This window comes from Denticeps clupeoides, chromosome 7 (genome assembly GCF_900700375.1).
Source record: "Denticeps clupeoides chromosome 7, fDenClu1.1, whole genome shotgun sequence".
Lineage (NCBI taxonomy): Eukaryota > Metazoa > Chordata > Actinopteri > Clupeiformes > Denticipitidae > Denticeps > Denticeps clupeoides.
In genome coordinates, this window is record NC_041713.1 from 5,044,897 (window position 1) to 5,064,353 (window position 19,457).

Consider the following 19,457-nt stretch of genomic DNA (forward strand, 5'->3'; position numbering starts at 1 on the left):
GTCTACTTCCACAAGAGGGCACCATAAGATCTCATTCAAGAGCCATGCTCCAATGCCATTTATGCATAATCCCGTTTACGCGGGATTACAGTCACTGTCCGTTTTCCCTCCGTTGTTGCGAATGACGTTTACTTTTTATGTAGATTCTATGTGCTCATGTTGCTTTTTTTTCACTCTGGGAGGTTCTTATTCTCCTCCTCTCTCCTCATGTAACCCCCGCCTGCTTTTCTGATCGTTTCCCCTATCTTCCTGACCTGTCCCCCCAGTGTCATGCTGTGTTGTGTGTATGTATGGTTGGGTTGATGGCCGTATTGTATTGACATGGCATATTACAACAGCAATAAAGGGTTCTCATCTTCATCATCATGCAAGAAGAGAACAGGGCTGAACGTTGAAAGTGATTTAAATGTAGAGAGAAAAGAAGAAATAAACCACATGTCTGTTCCCTCCTTTCTAGGGAGACCTAAAGGCTCAGGGGTGAAGAACGTGTTTAGGAGTGCAGCTGGCACACCAAGCTGGTCACCTGTAGCCCCAAAGAGACGAGCCCCAGAAAACCTCTTCCAGCTTAGTCAGCAGAAGAACCCAAAGCTGCCTCACCTTTCCATCTCCGCACCGATGGCTACAAAAAGCATCTTCAGCAGCCACTTTGAGGTTGACTCCTTCAGCAGCATTGCCAAAAGTTATGGTTATTCCTCCTTCTGCGGTCAGGGCGTTGCTTTAGGAGGCTGCAGTGATCCGTTTGGTGCCAGGAAGAGGTCCCAGGAAGTGGCGGGGACACACCGGAGCAGGAAGTCCGAGTTTCTCGTCAAGCTGGATCACGAAGGGGTGATGGCACCCAAGACCAAGAACGCCAAGGCCTTACAGGAGCAGCGGGGCGTTGTGGGTGTGACCAGATCTGAGGCGTACTCTCACCCTGTGCTGCTCGTCAAGGATAACCGCAAGGATGGACACACAGGACCGGAGCTGCTTCTCGAGGTGGCCCCACCCCGCAGGAAACCAACCCCACCAGTGGGGCCGTCGGATTGCGGCAGTGTTTGGGGAAGCTTCGGCTCCAACCCAAACATGGATGAAAAGAGAAGTGAGGAGGCCAGAACAGCAGGGTGTTTCATGTCCCGCCCCTCTGGCTCCTCATGCTCTTCTTCATCCTGCTCCTCTTCCTCCTCGGGCTCCCTCTCCAGCTCTAGCCCGTGCTCCTCAGACAACGACTCCTCCTGGAGCTCGGAGGAGGAGGAGAGCTCCCCCACGCTCCTGCTGCAGAGCTGTCCGCCGTCCCAGCGCCCGCCCCTCCTCGCTGCGCCGGGACACTTGCAGCACGCGTTTGTGGCCAAGGCGGTGGCCGTGTCCAACAAGCTCCAGAAGAGGAAGGAGCGTCCCACGTCCTCCTCCAGCCCGCCCAGGCATCGGAATAAGAAGCATAAGGTTCTTGAGAATGAGTGCCACTCCCACTTCCTGCAGGCCAAGAAGCTGTGGAGATGGGCCGGGATCCCCACTCAGGTGAGCCGTTGTCCACGTCTCGGCGTGGTTTCTGATGAGGGTTGAGGTAGTGCGCTTCTGCCGGGGTTTGTGTAAGAGAATGCTGCTCTGCACCACAGAGGCGAGGGATGAAGGGCCGCGCCCGTAAGCTGTTCTACAAGGCGGTGGTGTGCGGCAGGGAAACGGTGCTGGTCGGAGACTGCGCCGTGTTCCTGTCCACCAGGAGAACCCGCCTGCCCTGTATAGGCCACATACTTGGCTTCTGGGAGTCCTGGTCTGGAAACATGATGGTCAAGGTGAAGTGGTTCTACCATCCCGACGAAATCGGTCCAGGCAGTAGGAAGTGGGAAGACAAGGTGAGGACGTTTGTCAGGAAGAGTCTCGCAAATGTTAGCATGCTGTGCTGCTAGGCTAACAACTTTCCTTTTTCTCCAACTCCCTGCCAGCATGGCCTGTATCAGTCTTGCCATGAGGATGAGACCGATGTCCAAACCATCTCTCACAAGTGCCGGGTGTTCAGCCGGGAGGAGTACGAGAGCGCGCGCCACAGCAGGAAGTCCAGCGGCGGTCTACAGGACGTCTACTACCTGGCGGGGACGTACGATCCCAGCAGAGGCCAGCTGGTGGAAGCAGAGAGCTTGTCTGGGCTGTGCTAACGTCTGGACTGAATATGGACCACGCCCTCCAGCCTGTCTTTACCCACGACACTGCGCGGTTTTTTGTATTGGTTGCCCTCGACATTCTTCATCAGCCACCACCACATGTCGTTCAAATGTCATATATCACGTGTAAATATATCGAACTCAACCTGGTCAAGCCATGCACATTAGTACCTCCTACCTGTCCTGTAATTCAGGTGTACATTGCATAGGACAATTGTCACTTTTTAAAAAAAAAAAAAAATCTACACGAAGAAAGAGAGATAGAGAGAATATATTTTATATATATATATATATACACGTCTAATGAATCTGTGTAACTGTAAATAAGTGTGATTTTATTATTTTTATACCAGAAGACGATTCACCGCAGGTTTGGAGAGATGAGACGAAGACGACGGTGAAGTTAAATCTGTTCATGCCTGTTCTCTGTCCTTTACTGAGCCCCCTTTATTGTCAAAGATTTGTTCATGGTGAACTGTTCGTGGGGTCTGATGCACTGAATTGTTCCTGAGGTAACAGGAGGTAGTAATCGTCTAATAGTTGGGCTTTTATTTATCCGTTTGTTGTTCTCGTTGACATCGAATTAGCAATGTCAAATTCTTATTTATGTGAATTGAGGTTGCTGCAGTCCAGCGACGGCGGCGGGAGGCTGAAAATATTTATGTGCAATTTCCAAAATGTGACGTTTGGTGGACAGGGAAGGAAGACGAACGTTTCCTATGTAGTCGAGGAGCTGACGTTCATAGCGCTCCATGCAGCCTTTGCATGTAATAATCAGTTAACAGCGCTGCTCATATGCATTGCAGTCGCAATTATTAAGGACTGGAGCATTGGACTGTAGGCTCGTTTTTTCCCCCCCTGCTTTGAGTTGGATAACGCTTCATTTTTCAAGCTGCTCTATGTGCAGAAATGGGCGAAAGGCCAGTAATACTAACTTTACCTGTAAAAGTGCATGCTCATTTGACACTGTGAAGGAAGGACAATCAATCGCACTAAACCTCAATCTTTGTTCATTTTGTGCCAAGTGACGTCACATGGGTGTGTGTCATTCTCACTGGATGGTTTGCATTTTGTTTAAAATTTATTTATTGGCCTTTATTGGTAGGCTATTAAATTATATTTACATTAGAAAAAGTCTATATATTTTGCTGCGCGTAGTTGATCTGGGTGAACGCGTAGTCTTTTTATCTTCTTACCTCTGCTTACCTTCATTCCTTCTCTACATTGTTCCTCACATTACTGCTCATCATTCCACTGTTGACAGAATTCTCGACCATCCTTAAAACTCACCCTCTGCATTAACGGATATAGCTGCATGTAACGTCTACGCCGCAGCAGTCTACTCCGCTCCCTGCTGGCTGAAAGAATGAACTATGAAGGGCCGTAACAATAATAATTAAAAAAAAGACATAATTTAGCCACATTTTAGACAATTCTTTGAAAAATGTAAAGTCTACTTTATACATTATTTATATGACTGTACTACTGTTAGAAAAGTGTTGTTAATGTTCAAGTCCCCAAGATGATAAATATAGCCCAACTGTTGTTTCTCCTTCTGACTTGAATCTGCAGAGAAGTGACACGGGGAAATGTTGGTGACAGTTCGGCTGGCTTGTTGTGGTGAATATGTGTTTGTGTTGGGTGGCACTACTGTGGCTTCAGACCGGAGGTGTACGTCGTTATAAACGATGGAAATGTTATTTCTGCCCAGTTATCATTGTTACCTTTTGGAAATAAAAACATGCACCTGAATATCTTATACAGCTTTTGTTATTATAATAATAATAAGAATAATACTGTGGACATATTAAACTGTTTAAAAAATGTAAGAACCACGATGCTTATATTTAACAGAATTAAGTTATCTTGTATATTTGTAAAGTATGTTTTGTAAGTAAATATTTTTCACAAATACTTTAAGGATATTGAACTGTAAACGTGTTTTAGTATTAAGCTATTTTATATATTGCTTATGAATAAATATCAGTTTTAAAATCATGCCGTAATTCACTTCGCTTCTCGTTGTCATTCCCTGGATAATAATCAGAATAATAAATCCCACTTTCAGTATTGGAATGAGGTTCTGTTCAGAAACTGAAAGTTAGCATATCCAGCAGCCATCCATGTTAATTAAATCTGCTCATTTCACAAGGAGAGCACATATATATTTAAATATATGCAAAATAAGTCATTTTTTCAGTCCTTCAATCTAACCAACCCGTTACGTAGAATGAGATAAACGGTTTGTCTATTTATCCAAATGGGCTAGCGGCAGAGACGGCGATTAATGCCAATGTTAACGTTGCTTAGATCCCGGGCAGGAAGCTGCTGCGCCACCTGCAGGCCGTCCAGTCGATTTTCCAGAGACTGGTCCCATCAGGGATTTTGCTGCCTCTGCTGACTTTAGCTGTTCTTGGGGACTACGTGGGTTTTAAACATCACTCGTTGTCTCATTTCATAACGCCGCAGCCTGTACAAATCCAGTGCATTTATTGAAAAAATTATATTTTTTTTCTTAACTCAGTCAACATGTTGCAGGTCTTAGAGCTGCTGAGCAATCTGGGAATTGCAGATTAGAACGTCTTTTAATCTCATAATCAGAATCACGTTTATTGGCCAAGTATGTTAAAACAGAAAAAGAATTTGGTTCCGTCCACTGGTGTCTCTCATGCAGCACAATGCAATACAAATGAAAATATACATGTATAATAAATATTACAAAATGGTTCATATATAATTATTGTAATTTATTATAAAATCTTATTTACAGTGCGGTGTTTATGAGTGAGTGAGAGAGTCTGTTTGAGGAGTTCATTGTATCTTGGTTGCCTGGACCTTGCCATGCACGATAATACTCTGAAGCCGCTAATGAACTCCTTTTTCTTTTTCTTTTTACCTACTCAGTTTGTTGTTTGTCTGTCTCAAGCCGCGGTGCGACACAAAAGCCTCCAGTGAATTACAGTTCAGAGGATCTTCTCGTCTGACAGGATGAATGTGTGTGGGCATAATGGGTTTTTCTAAGCATCTACGTTGAGAACGTTCAGCCCTGCAGTCCAGCCAAAGTACATTAGACTGTATTACCGCAACCCCGCCGGTCCAGGGGGTCAAAGTAGGAAAGAGCCGTGAAAGCGGCCTTTGTGCCCAGAGCACGCGACGCCTGCCTTTCGGACGTGGCAGGCGGCACACGGGTCTCCTGGGTTCGAAATGTCCCGGAGAAGCTGGTCCGAAAGAAGGAGAGAAGTGAGAAAAGACAGCAGAGCGCTGTTATGGTTGCCAGTGGACTTAGGAGCACAGATCCAGGATTATCCCTTTAGAGAGATGGAACGCCGTGCATCCAGGCTTGGACTCCCTCTCATTGGGAACCAGTGCAGCCTGTTGAAGGGGACAGAGGACAATGAGTAACGAGTGAAGATGCGGGAGGGGTGGATGTAAAAATGCTTGTGGTGAAGAACAGGGTGACACGTGGCGGTGGATTTCCAGAATTTGTGTGTGTGTGTGTGTCTGTGACGTCAGAATGGCTTTCTGGATTGGACGACAGTGTCCTGCTGAGTATAATCCAGCTGATTACCAGCGAGGGACAGCACCTGTTCTCTTTCTTTCTTTCTTTCTTTCTTTCTTTCTGAAGCAAGGAATACTCTTAACTCAGAGGGGGATCACGGGAGAGCACATCGTCTTCAGGAAAGGAAGCAGACAGCCAGACGCTTTAGGGAAATTTATGAAAATCCAGCGAGAAAACGAGAGAGGGAGGTGAACCTCCTGGCCTATTTAACCCTCGCCCTGCCCGTTGCTCCACTCCTCCTTCTCTCCCAGCTCTCGCTCTCAGAATGCCCACCAACGGGATCGGCAAAGCCCTGAAGCTCCAGTTCGGGCTGATCAACCACGAGAGCCGGTACCTGACGGCAGAGACCTTCGGCTTCAAGGTGAACGCCTCGGGCTCCAGCCTGAAGAAGAAGCAGATCTGGACGCTGGAGCAAGAGGACCAGGTGGTCTTCTTGCGCTCCCACCTGGGCCGCTACTTGGCCTCCGACAAGGACGGGAAGGTGACCTGCAGCGCGGAGGAGCCGGACCCGGGCTGCCGGTTCCTGATCGTCGCCCAGAGCGACGGCCGCTGGGCACTGCAGTCCGAGCCGTACCAGCGCTACTTTGGAGGCTCGGCCGACTTCCTGTCCTGCTTTGCCCAGGCCATCGGCGAGACGGAGCTCTTTGCCGTCCACCTGGCGCTCCACCCCCAGGCCAACCTGCTCAGCGTTTCTCGCAAGCGTTATGCCCACTTGTCCGAGCCCGACGGGGAGATCGGCGTGGACAGCAACATCCCCTGGGGCGTGGACGCGCTCATCACGCTGCTGTACCAGGAGGGGAAGTACTCCCTGAAGACCTGCGACAACCGCTTCCTCTGCAGCGACGGCAAGCTGGTGAGGGACAGCGCGCCCAACGCCGGTTTCACCCTGGAGCTCAGGTCTGGCAAGCTGGCTTTCAAGGACTGCGAGGGCCGCTACCTGACGCCCATGGGCCCAACGGGGACCCTGCGGTCTGGCCGGTGCTCCAAGCCCGGCAAGGATGAGCTGTTCGATCTGGAAGAGAGCCATCCCCAGGTGGTGTTCCAGGCCGCCAACAATCGCTTCGTCTCCATACGCCAAGGTACCGCACTTCCCTCTGGTTTGGCATGTGACTTGTCTAAGCCCTTGACCTTCTGCTTGTAGCTGTGGTTCCTCGGCAGGAAGAGTAAATTGCCGGGCGTGTCTGTGTTTGTGTGACGTGGCCAGGCGTGATTTGGAACGCGTGATAGCTGCGTGCGCTTCGTGGGTGAAACCTGACAGAGCCGATGTGCTGCTAAGGCGCTGAGGCGATCGCGTGACCTCACCTCCTCCGGCCGCTCCGAGGAACTGACCCCTCCCTCCCAGCGAAACGACCTCTTCACACAGACCTTGTTCTTCACCGCCCCTCGCCTTCTAACAGGCCCCCCTGGCTTTTAGGTTTTCTGTGATTAGTGTCTCTGTTACTAGACACTAATCACACTGACCTGTTGTCAGGCTAATGTCCTCTGACCTTACAGGCTTAGTCTAGATCACCGGGGGGCATAAACAATCTCCTGCCACGCGTTAATTACTATCAATCGCCTGCGGGATTGACGCTATAGATAGACTGGCCTCCCAAGATGAACTACAGTTACTAATGGAAACCGTTTCCGCGGTTACCTTGTCCCCCCCTGGAAACTCAGAAAGCCATGCAGTAATAGCTGAGGAAGATGGAGGTTGAAAAAAAAAAAAAGAGTCATGGGATAGGGACAGAACGAGGGAACATTGCCAATCGCACATATGTGCATTGCAGCCTGAGCCTAAAAAAAAAGCATTTTACCTCGCTGCAAAACGGCCATTTATTACATGCAGAACATCAAATTACAGGTTGTACTTTGTGACATTTCCAACCATTTTCAACTTGCAGACCAGACTTCTTTTTTTTTTTTAAACCACGTGCTTATCCAAGGCTCCTTGCATATGGGCTTGCATTTGTGCCACTAGAAACTGACCTTAAATTGAATATATTTGAATCTTAATTACACAAACTGAATAGTTTGTAGTTAATTTGGATCCGCATTTTTAGATCTATAAACATGTAACACAAATTTCAGTTTACTGCGACGCACAGAGTCCTGTTCATTCTGTTAACTACGCCTTTTCTCTCCAAATCGCCACAGTCCATTCCGAGCTCAGCAGGGCCACAAGTTTCACAAGTTCTTGGACGTTTGTTTGCATGTTTTCGTCCCGCTGGGTGCTACAATTGGCCAGCATTGTATTGCGGTCCGCTTCGCGCTGGCTGCTCGGTCAGGACTGCCCACTGCGTGTCCATAAACCGAGTCTTATCAATGGGTATAATTAAATTACTCCGGACCACTCTGTGTAAGGCACGGTCAGCTTGTTCCATAAACCATCTTCCGTCCGCCCGCCCGCCATTCCATTGGCGCTGTGTAAAACAGGTTTATTTAGAGCCGAGCACACAAAGCTGCTTACAACCCTTCTCCACCTTTCACTTGTAACAGGCTTACGGAAGCAGAAGAATATTTCTGCAATGCCTGGACCTTACAATATAGCAATATAGCAGAACACCAGCATTACATTTTGGAGATAATTGATGCATTTCTCTCATTGGCCCCTATGTTCCAATTAGTTTATAAAACAGGAAAGAAACACAATGATGTGTGCAGATGTAATATACTGCCAGGCACAGGATTAAATCCTCCAGAGTGAGGAAGTAGCGTGCCTGAGATCTGTCAATCATCAGACTCCTCCCCTTTTAAGCTTTCATTATAAAAACATTAAAGATCATATTCTGGGATAGCCAATTTTTCGTCTTTATGACACAGAGAACAGCCAAGTGGTTCTTTCTTGATTTATCTATTAATTTGTTTATTTTAATTCTCAGGACGCCTTTGACCTTACACTAGTGAACAAGCCCCACATTTTGCTCTCTACTTAGCGCTGCATTTTTATGAAAGATCAAACAATTCGTTCGGGGTTGTCTTATGTTTTAATAAACGCTGAGAAATAGAGAGTTGTCTTATTAAAGTAATCACTTCACGATCAAAAGAGCTCCATTAAGGACTCAGTGCCACAAATCAAGATCCTGTTCTGTTTAGAGTGCAACAATTTTGGCACAATTTCATTCCTGGTGACTCAACAATCAGACCCTATTCGACACACTCAATCAGAGCCAAGGTAACTTTAACAATCAGACACGGAAATCTAAATCACAGCACCCAATAAAGTTTACCCACAGCTCACCTCTCCTCGACAATCAGGGAAATCAAAGAAAAGCCACAGCCCTTCAGCCACCTGGACCGACACAAGTTGTTCCTCTTCACGGAATAGCAAATGTTCCCTAAAACATTACGAAACAAATGTTATGTCCCTGCATATTAAACGTTCAATTCAAAACGTAATTATGAGCTTTATTCCAATAGCGCCTTTTTAAGCAAATGCTTTACAATTTATTACAAATTACAGCAAAAAGAAGACTATAGATTAAAAGGAGTAAATAAAATACAACAAATGAAATGTTATTGGAATATATGGTCACGTGGCCCAGCTGGGGTCTGTCATGGCTCCAGTGACCACAAAATGTCCTGCTGATCATGTTGACCAGAGTGGTTCTGGTAAAAGAAGACACTTTTCTTCTTCTGAGTTTGATTCTGCTGAATTTCATTGGATGGTTGGCCTTTACCAGGTGTGAACATATCAGCCAACCAGGACGCAGAGACGGACATGGAAACTTTCCAAATGGAAATCGACAAACAGACAAAAAAGTGCATGTTCAGAACCAACGGGGGCAATTACTGGACTCTGGTGTCCCATGGGGGAATCCAGTCTACAGCAACAGAGATGTAAGGCAATGCGTTTTATATATAGAATATGTTATAATACTGCAGCCTTTTTACTAACGTCGTGAATTCATATTAAATGCTATGCACATGCCTCTTACCTGTCACTCGCAGAGAGGCCAACACCATGTTTGACATCGAGTGGCTGGGACGGCGCGTGGCGCTGAGGGCCGGCAACGGCAAGTACGTTTGCACGAAGAAGAACGGGCAGCTGGCCGCAGTGAGCGACGCGCTGGGTGAGTGTGAATGAAGGTTGAGCGAGAGAAACACCAACGTGGGGCACACAGCAGACTTGTGTGTATGCAGCCCAGTTCTCATGCTTAATAAAAAGGCTAAATCTTTCATAAGCTAGGAGTGCATTGTGTCCCTGAGCAAGACACTTAACCCTGAGTGTCTCCAGGGGGGGACTGTCCCTGTAACTACTGATTGTAAGTCGCTCTGGATAAGGGGGTCTGGTAAATGCTGTAAATGTAAATATGTAAATAACAATTAAATTAATACCGGAACTAAGTTGCCTAGCTGTGTAGATTTCTTCAAACACGTACGACATGGTTAGAACAATGTTTTTCTGGTGAGAAGCAGTAAATAAAAGGGTGACTGGACAGGCTCCTTTGCTCGTCTTTGTTTCAGGAGAGGACGAGAGATTTCTGATGAAACTCATCAACCGGCCAATCTTGGTCCTGCGGGGTGAGAATGGGTTTGTTTGTCATCACAAGTCCTCCAACACCCTGGACGCCAATCGCTCCATCTACGACATCTTCGCCCTGCTCTTTAATGATGGCGCTTATCATGTCAAATGTGAGTCTAGTGCATCACTTCTTTTATAGATTTACACCTGTATACACCTGGTATACAGTTGGGGCCTAGCGGTTAAGGAAGTGGCCCCGTAATCAGAAGGTTGCCAGTCGGCCAAGGTGCCACCGTCCCCACACACTGCTCCCCGGGCGCCTGTCATGGCTGCCCACTGCTCACCAAGGGTGATGGTTAAAAGCAGAGGACACATTTCGGGGTGTCACCGTGTGCTGTGCTGCAGTGTATCACTTGACTTTTTTTACTTTTCTATATTTTTTGCCCCCCACAAAAAATACCTTTATAGTGGGCAATCGATTATTGCATAACAATACTGTGAATTATTCTGTAACATTACGTAAAAAAATTCTTTCTGCTCCCCCCAGTAGTCGAAAGTCGAAAAGAAATGCTGGATGGTTGATACTGTAGGCAAGGTAGCTCCGGTGTTTAATGGGAATATAAATTCTAAATCAGAACAACATCCTGCTTCCATTTGTATAGTTTGGCACAAATCCTAAACTAGAAGGATTGTAAGGACTGTCAGGGTGTGTCTGTGCCTCTAAAATACACAAAACTCCAAATCTGTACAGAAGTGCAAAAGCTGAACACTGACATCTGTATCTGCAGCGGGCAGCGGAAAGTTCTGGTACATCTCCGGCAACGGCTTGGTCTGCTCCGATGGGGATAAACCAGAGGACTTTTTCCTGGAGTTCTTGGAACACGGGCGTGTCGGCATCAAGAGCCAAAAGGGCAAGTACTTGCGTGGAGACCAGGGAGGCACGCTAAAAGCAGACGTCGACACCGTGGACGCGTCCTCACTCTGGGAGTACTGAGACATGACCCCTGACCCTTGCCTCTGACCCGAACGACTACGGTGGCTGATCTTCTCCTCACAACTGCATCGTTGGCCCTGCATGTCACTGTAGCATCGGTCCCCACATGCCAACGTGCTAACCCCAAACCCGTTAGATCCCGTTAGATCCCAATTTTTAACAGGAAAAAATGCTGTACAGAGCATGTCCCCCGTCCGCTGAAGGGCAACAATTACACCCTCACGCTAGCTTTTTATTTTTCACGCTTTCATGCCAGCTGGGCTGCTGTTAGAGAACAATGAAGCCCGCAGCTCCAAATTACCACGTTCCTGCCTGCCACAATCCACGCAGTTGTGCAACAAAGGCCCTTAGTGAAGAATGGCCGAGTTTATGGGTAGGAGTTCTGTTAACCGTGCAAGGCCATTCCCAGGAGTTTGGATGCAATAATATAAGACAGAAGATAGAATGTTGATTAAGTGCTGCTAAATTTCTGTCCATTAACAAACGTGCTTGGACTCTGGGGCTTTTGGCTTCAAGGAAACCTTTCCTCCAGTGCTTAATTTAACCAAAATGATACATGCTGACTGATTCCCACCCACATACCCAGCTATACATAATGTATAATGCTATACAAATGTGCTCTGCTGGGGCTTTATTGCCCAGGAAGAAATTGACTGAGAATATAGAAGGGTCTTAGGAAAGGTCACTACTCTGGGGGTAACATAACGTACTGCGAGATGCGTGGATCATAATTAACTAGGGATGATGAGTGCAGCTTCTCATTTTATGAAGAGCTTCACTGTTCTACAAAAAAAATGGATAATACAATCTCAGGCAGGGGACCTATCAACTATCAACTCGTGATTCCTGTATTAAAAATCTCTCCGCATTCATGCTCTTCACTTGACAAGAGAACCTCTTCCCTCTAAATGTGTAAAAAACAACTAAATAAAATATAATACTGACATGATGGAAACTATAAACATGTAGACACTTCTGGGTTATAATCACTGTACAAAGCAGAAAGTATCGCGAAGATGAATGCCTGTTGGCACAAGCTTTGTGGAAGGAGGCGTCGTGATTTACGAGGTCTGCCAGGCTAACTAATGTCCTTCCTACAGCAGGGGCCTTACAACCACCTTGTCTATCCTTGTCGTCTCCGTACGGTCATCATTTATGTTCTCATCATGAGCTGCTGACTGCACAAACCGCACACATCATTCACAGAGTCAATGCATCCCCTTTTATTTCAGCCTGAAAGAAAAAAGTACGGCAAAAATCCAAACCTGAGCCAAGAGTTGTGAATGTTTTGTTGTGACGTGGAAGTCAGTTTGTATAAAACTGCAATTATCTGTGTGTTTTTCATTTGCTTTGTTGTCCTTGAATTGTTGTCCTCACTTTTTATTATTTAATTTGTACAGTCATAATCTGTACCCGATGTCTATCATACTCTAAAGACTATTCAATTATTTTAAACTATTGTCTTGTTTAAAGAATCCTTTGTTGGACTGTAGAAATTATTAAACGATATTTTTATTAATTATATCTGGTGTGTCTTTGTAGTGTTTGAATTGGTTTTTGTTGAAAAAAATTGACACACATTTTGAGCCAGATGCCAGCCTTATGTCTCAGTCAGTGCTTGTCACCCATATATTCCCTGGAAAAGAACTCTTGACTCTGAGACATCGTCACACTTCACAAGGAGGATCATTCAAAGCAGCTGAAATCAATAATTGGCACTGGCACTTTGGGAAAAATGTAATTGTATTGGACTCGATGGTTCCAGTAAACACAGGGTTTTATATTTCCCACATACCAGACAGTCCGGTGGCACGGTCTTACTTGAGTACCAAGGTGTTCCAAACCAGATCCGTTCACAACCAATGTGTGATTAATGTGTGACTTCTGTGACATAAAAGATATTTCAAATTTGAACAGAAAATACACAAAACTCTCTGACATTTACCAAGCATCTTTCCTAATTTAACTGAAGGCTCAAATACAATAAGTAAAATTCTGCATGAGTATACCATCCATATGCTTATTTTCCCACCCTTTTATTATTTTTAGATAAGATAAGATAAGATAAGATAAGATAAGATGATAAGTTATTAGTCCCAAAAGTAGGAAATTTACATTGTCACGGAAGGAAGTGGAGAGTAGAAAAAAACAATAGCATAGACACTATGTCGACTGTATAATAAATGTTCAATGTACAAATAAGCAAATAAATAGTCCTAGAATAGAAAATACTAAGTCATAAAAATAAAAATAATAAGGCTCTACATCCACTTCTGACCTAATGTGAAAAGCATATGCAAAGTATTGCAAATAGCATCGTGGGTAAGTCAGGCAAGTTACAATGAAAACACAAAATCCTTTCCAATGAAATGTACATTTGCCTGTTAATCAGTCTTTATTGAAATTGATATTTTTGTGGTGGTTTGTGGTGGCAACATTGCTGCTGTACAACAGACCAGGATGGACGCTTTCAGAAAAGCTGGATCTGATGAAGCGCGTCAGAAGCCCTGTTGGACTTGCACTGAAAAATCTGAATATAAACAAATAGAAAGATCTGGCACTGGAAGACTTCTGGAAGTGTTTATACGGCGTTGCTATGGACACAGTGTCCTTCGCGATGGAGGTGCCTACAGAGGTCACCGGCATTTCACCATGTATATTGTTAGAGGTCATGGTTAGCATTTGCATACAAAACAAACTAAAGGTAAAGCAGTTATGAAGATATGTGACATTCACTGCAGGGGAATGGCTTTTCGTTTTTCACTGAATTTCTACACATGTTCTCTTACATTTTTTACTGTTTATAAGACTGGAAATATAAAGTTAATGATGTATTACATTTACAATAAAAACACTACAAATTTGGTTTTAATTTACTTAGTAAGTTTAAAGGACACAACAAACAGGTTGCATAATTTCCATAATTTCTACACCAATGACTGCACCTCAAGGAACTGTAAAACTCCTGAAGTTTGCAGAAGACACCACCGTCATTGGGCTCATCCAGGATGGTGTTGAGTCTGCATACCGGCTGGTACTCTGGTGCAACACAACCTGAAGTTGAACACGCTCAAGGTTGTAGAGATGGCAGTGGACTTCAGGAGACATCCCACAACACTGCTCCCCCTCGCATTATCAGACAGCCCGGTGTCTATTGTGGAGACCTTCAAGTTTCTGGGCACCACCATTTCCCAGGACCTGAAGTGGGAGACCAATATCTCCTCCATCCTCAAAAGGACTCTACCCTGTTCTACACTGCGGTCATTGAGCCTGTCCTGTGCTCCTCCATCACTGTCTGGTATGGAGCGGCCACTAAACAGGATCAGACTGCAGAGGAATGTACGGTCAGCAGAAAGGATCACTGGTGCCCCCCTGCCCTCCATCCAATATCTGTACCTCTCAAGATCCAGGAAAAGGGCAGGGAAAATCATCTCAGATCCCTCAAACCCTGGACACAGACTTTCTGACCTGCTGCCCTCTGGCAGACGTTATAGCTTCTTCCCCCTCGCCATCTCCCTCCTAAACAGCTGAAACTGTCTCACTGCAAATCACCTTGACATTGCACTGCACTTTATGTACACTCTTTGGTATACATTCTATAATCTCTGTATTTTCTGTTTATAAGATTTAGATTGTTTATTATATTGTTCATTTATACACACATATGTATGTACATTAATACATATAGTTATTATATATATGTATGAATAGTATAAGCATTATACAATATGTACAAATAACACTTATATACTGTTAACATTTATATTATATTTATAGATTTAAATAAATATTACATATAAATATTGTAGAATGTATATTATTGTATACTATATTTGCTCTGTATATTGTAAATGTAAATGTAAATAAATGCTGCTGTAAATGTAATATTGTTCATTGCATCCTTACGCATTGTTGTTGTTTTTTTATACTGTACTTGAGAGACACCATCTACCGGAATCAAATTCTTTATATGTGCTTGCACATACTTGGCCAATAAACACGATTCTGATTCTGATAATAAGTAATTTATTAATTGGGTCAAACGATTAAAAAAGCGGGGGTAACGATTTATTAAACTAATGATATTTGCAAATCGGGTGTCGAACCAAAACAAGAATTTTCAGAGACAGACTTTACAGATCTTAAAGTACTTGTGTTAATCGCCTGTGTAAATATTCACTTCAGTGGTCCTAAAAATTCGACCAATCGAATTCGCCGCCGGAGTTCTGCCACGTGATCCAGCAGCGCCCAATCAGCGCTCTTGCTGCGAAAATTCAAATGGTAAAAAAGGAGGGCGGGCACGCATGCAGCAGCGGCAGAGGACAGTCTCGTTTCCGTACAAATTCTGACGGAGCAGCGCTGTCGGTGTGTGTATCATCCATGGATCCGATGAGCGAAGAAAATCTGAAGATGTACTTCCAGGAGAACCGACTGCAGACGTATTCGGGGTGGCCGTTTGACGAGGACTGCTCGTGCACGGCCGAAAACGTAGGTTAATGGGGGACCGGAAGTGCGTGTGTTATGTTTTTATGCACCGTGGAGCTGGTGTGCCATGACAAACTTTTAAATATTCCGCTCGTTTTACTTTGGGGCTTTATTTTGTGGTGGAGCTTTATTCCCATGTGCCGAGGGAAGGTGGCAAATCAGGTCGTCGACGTCATGAACCTTAACGCTGACGTTTTAAGTAGATAGCAGAAGATGCTCCACTGATGTCACATATTAACCATATAAAACGCTTCTCCAGATGGCCAAAGCCGGCTTCATCCACACTCCTTCTGACAACAGCCCTGACATCGCTCAGTGCTTCTTCTGCTACAAGGAGCTGGAGGGATGGGAGCCTGATGACGACCCAGTGTGAGTAGAAGAACCTGATGTGTCTGTATCGGCTGCAAGACGGTGTCCTGTTCGCTGGGGCAGTGGTAGCCTAGATGGTGAGGAAGTGGACCCGTGATTGCCGGTTTGAATCCCGATCCGTCGAGGTGCCACTGTGCCCACTTACTCTGGGGGGGGGCTGTCTCTGTCACTTGATAAGGACATAACTAAATTCATTTCCGATCTTCATCTTCACCCCATATATTAGAGAACAGGGGTGCATAATTCCTCCTCTCCGAGACAAAAATAATCAGCAAGCAGTCCAGTTTTTATCTGTTCATTTCCCTAAATGCTGAAGATCGACTTGACGTGACCCATGTGACATGTTTTATATTGCACTGGGACAATTACTTAGAGGATCCTTTATGGTAGGTCTACAAAATAAATTGATAAAATAAAATATTTTTGCTTTCATTTTTGGAAAATTTATTTCAGGAAGGAGCACAAATCACATTCGCCGGCATGCCACTTCATTCTGCTCCAGAAGTCTGTAAAAGAGCTGACCGTGGAAGAGCTCCTGAAGTTGGAAAAAGAACGGCAGAAATTCCGAATTGTGAGTGAATAACTTCACCCATTTCCTTTCCGGTGGACTTTACTGTGGTTTTTCCCCATTTCTTCTCGAAGTCTTGTTTTCCCACTGAAATGCTCTCATTGCAGCATTCAAACAGATTTCTTATTTTGGGAACTCGTTGGAGTTTGAGCGGGCTTCGAAAAAAGCATCTCAAATTACAGGAACAAAGCCAACATTCAACTGAAAAATATTGTGGAATTAAGCTAACCTGTCTAGCCTCTCATTGTTAAAAAAATGGCCTTTGAAATGAGGACCGTTGAAAATGACTTCCTGCTGATAATGGTTATTAAGAACGATGTGCGATGTCTTTTGAATGTGTGAATCAGAGCTATTGTGTGCTGTTGGACTTGCTGGCCTGAGATACGGTCGTGAGTCTTGCTCAGCTGCCAAGCCTTTGTGCGCTTGCTCTGTATGTAAAATAACTTTTTTTTTTTTTTTTTTTTTCCTCCCTGCAAGATTATGCTAATTTCTGTTTTTGTGTAAATGTCCAGATGTGCATCAGGCATTTACTTTGTGTAAGACTGCAATTTCAGAGCTTTCTTTGGTTTTGAACAGAACAGAAAGCCTTGACATTTCCAAAACGCTAATAATGGAAACTAAAGGCAGACATCTGTATTTTTTTTTTTTTTTTTTTTTTTTTCTTTTGCCCCCTCCTTCCCATTCACTCTTTGCATGTAGACGTTCATGGTGGAGATGTATGCAGAGACGTTCTGTGATTGTCTCGCTTCTTACAGGCACTGGAACTGCCGTCAAATCCATCCAAATCAACAGCATTACGAGCGAGGCCTTCATTACCTCCAAATCTTAAACGAGAGAGATTTTTATACGATTGTAACTGCGCACAGTCCGAGCAGAAAACCCTGATTTAGATGTTCCCAGAAGACAGAATTACGATACACAAGCAACTGCCAATGCAACAAAATCCTATTTTTGTTTAACAATTAACACAATTTAGCAAATCTAAATTCTGTCTAGTTAAGGCAAATAATAAATGTTATGTTAATAATACTTTACCCATGTTATTTAGGCTTATTATCCCCCCCCCTCTCTAAAAGAACCTCTGGACTGGGTACCTCACCTCATGGGTGACAGGCGCAACCAGAACGAAGCCACCGCGACTATCGAAAGGGCAGAATGAGCAGGCCCGACCTTCCCCCCCCCCCCATCCCTGAGTGGAACGCACGTTTCTGAAAGATGAAAGCCCAGTTTCGAGACCTGATTTGTGATTCAGCTGCACACGCTTTTTCCTGCAGACCAGGGCACTTCGTATATTTTCTGTGGTCTTGTACGGGTCTCACCAAAGTAGCGTGGTGAAATAGACACAGCTTTAATCAAAAGTTGTGTGCATAACCGCTGAATCCAGATGTGCGATTCCAAGTTTGGGGGGGTATCAACTGTAGGGCCAGTCAAAGCCCATTGAGACATACTGTATGTGATTCTGGCCTTTATAAGAAATAAATGTTGTTCTTGTTGTTATCCCAGGACACCGGAGGTGTGAGCCTTCACTGGTCTCACGATTCGATTTGGTTACGGTTATCATTGCATCCCATCCATTTTTCCACGATGTTTTCAAATGTGAGATGAGAGTTAATCACAGCGGAAACGCGTAAGTTAACCGCGTCGTTCTCCCGTGGACTAAAGGTTGCAGCTAATTGCTCCTCCTCTGCATGGAAGTCGTGACGGCACGGCGCTGCAAAATCCGACCCCGTAAACTTTAATGGCTGACGGCAATATATCAGATGGCAGAAACCATTAAATGTCACTCTTCTTCAGCTCCAGCCGGAGCATCTCGGCTTGATGAAATTGGGTTTCGCAGTGCGCCGTACTGATATATTGGCTTGTTTAATGAATGTCAATTTGGCCGGAGACTGTAGCGCCGCGCGGTGAAGCAGGGGGTCTGTGACATTCCCCCCCCCCCCAACCTCACCCTTTATTTGACCACTTTTCATCTCTTTAGTTTGACTTTGCGTCACCTTTTAATCATCTGGTTTTGTTTTTTTTTTTTGTTTTTTTTTTTTCAGAAAAAGTCCTGCAATCAAGAAATTGAGAAGTTTGAAGATGCTGCGAAACTGAAAAGAAATGAAATTGTTAAAATTGCCATGGATGGATAGATAGATAGATGGATATTTTACATGTGTGTGTTTGTTTTGTTTTACATGTCTGTCTTCAGTTTGTGTTTAACCTTCCACTCTCTGCTGAATGATAAATCCTTATCTGTATGTTTCGCCTTTATTTTTTCAACCTCCTTTTTTTTGGGGGGGGGGGTGACATGCTGTTAAATAAACCACATTTCCTCTCATTTTTGACACTTCATTTGTATTTACAGGACACACTTATCCAGTAGTGACAGGGACACAGTGGTAGTAAAGTGGGGTTTGAACCTGGGACTTTGTGGTCTGTGGACTTTGTGGTTCAGTGGCGAGTGTCTTACTCCCTAGACTACTACCCCCTGACAAACACCCTTATCCAGAGCGATTTACAATCTGAGTAACTAAGGGTTAAGGGTCTTGCTCAGGGACACAATGGTAGTAAGTGGGATTTGAACCTGGGTCTTCTGCTTCATACACAAGTGTGTTACCCACTAGGCTAAGAGCTTCACCAGGTTAAGTTCCACTAATGTTACTTCTTGGTAGAGCAACAGTTCGCCTGAACAGGGACTTGAACCCAGATTAAAAGTCTGACGCTCTATAAATGCTTTATATGCATTTATAGAATTAAATTGGTGTACATATTTATTCGTACCTTCAGCTCGCACTACAAAAAGGGGAGAAATTCATCGACTTGTCTTCAGAAAATAAATCCACCTGCAGAACACATCTTCTCCCACCGTGAAGTTACGGTAGGGATGGGAATAAACGCAATAATGCATCGATTAGGCGGTC

The 19,457-nt window shown here is 44.7% G+C and overlaps 3 protein-coding genes across 10 annotated transcripts in view; all 3 read left to right on the forward strand.

Moving 5' to 3' along the window:
* The window catches only part of bahcc1a (BAH domain and coiled-coil containing 1a), a 30,564-nt gene extending 26,431 nt beyond the window's left edge, over nt 1-4,133 (forward strand). For 7 of the 8 annotated variants that reach the window (XM_028986151.1, XM_028986153.1, XM_028986155.1 and 4 more), the window contains 3 exons: nt 458-1,494; nt 1,593-1,829; nt 1,920-4,133. In XM_028986151.1, the coding sequence (XP_028841984.1) occupies nt 458-1,494; nt 1,593-1,829; nt 1,920-2,129 (1,484 nt within the window). In that variant the 3' untranslated portion in view covers nt 2,130-4,133. Of the gene's footprint in view, nt 1-457; nt 1,495-1,592; nt 1,830-1,919 lie in introns of those variants that run through there. The other variant, XM_028986158.1, reaches the window with a different exon arrangement.
* A 1,160-nt stretch (nt 4,134-5,293) lies between these two features.
* On the forward strand, nt 5,294-12,656 carry fscn2a (fascin actin-bundling protein 2a, retinal). The gene is made up of 5 exons (XM_028987641.1): nt 5,294-6,773; nt 9,357-9,513; nt 9,625-9,746; nt 10,141-10,308; nt 10,927-12,656. The coding sequence occupies exons 1-5, from the start codon at nt 5,960-5,962 to the stop codon at nt 11,130-11,132; spliced, it is 1,467 nt and encodes a 488-aa protein (XP_028843474.1). The 5' UTR covers nt 5,294-5,959; the 3' UTR covers nt 11,133-12,656.
* Nucleotides 12,657-15,312: 2,656 nt separating this feature from the next.
* On the forward strand, nt 15,313-18,834 carry birc5a (baculoviral IAP repeat containing 5a). The gene is made up of 4 exons (XM_028987278.1): nt 15,313-15,620; nt 15,877-15,986; nt 16,440-16,557; nt 18,597-18,834. The coding sequence occupies exons 1-4, from the start codon at nt 15,411-15,413 to the stop codon at nt 18,684-18,686; spliced, it is 528 nt and encodes a 175-aa protein (XP_028843111.1). The 5' UTR covers nt 15,313-15,410; the 3' UTR covers nt 18,687-18,834.
* The last annotated feature ends 623 nt before the right edge of the window (nt 18,835-19,457 follow it).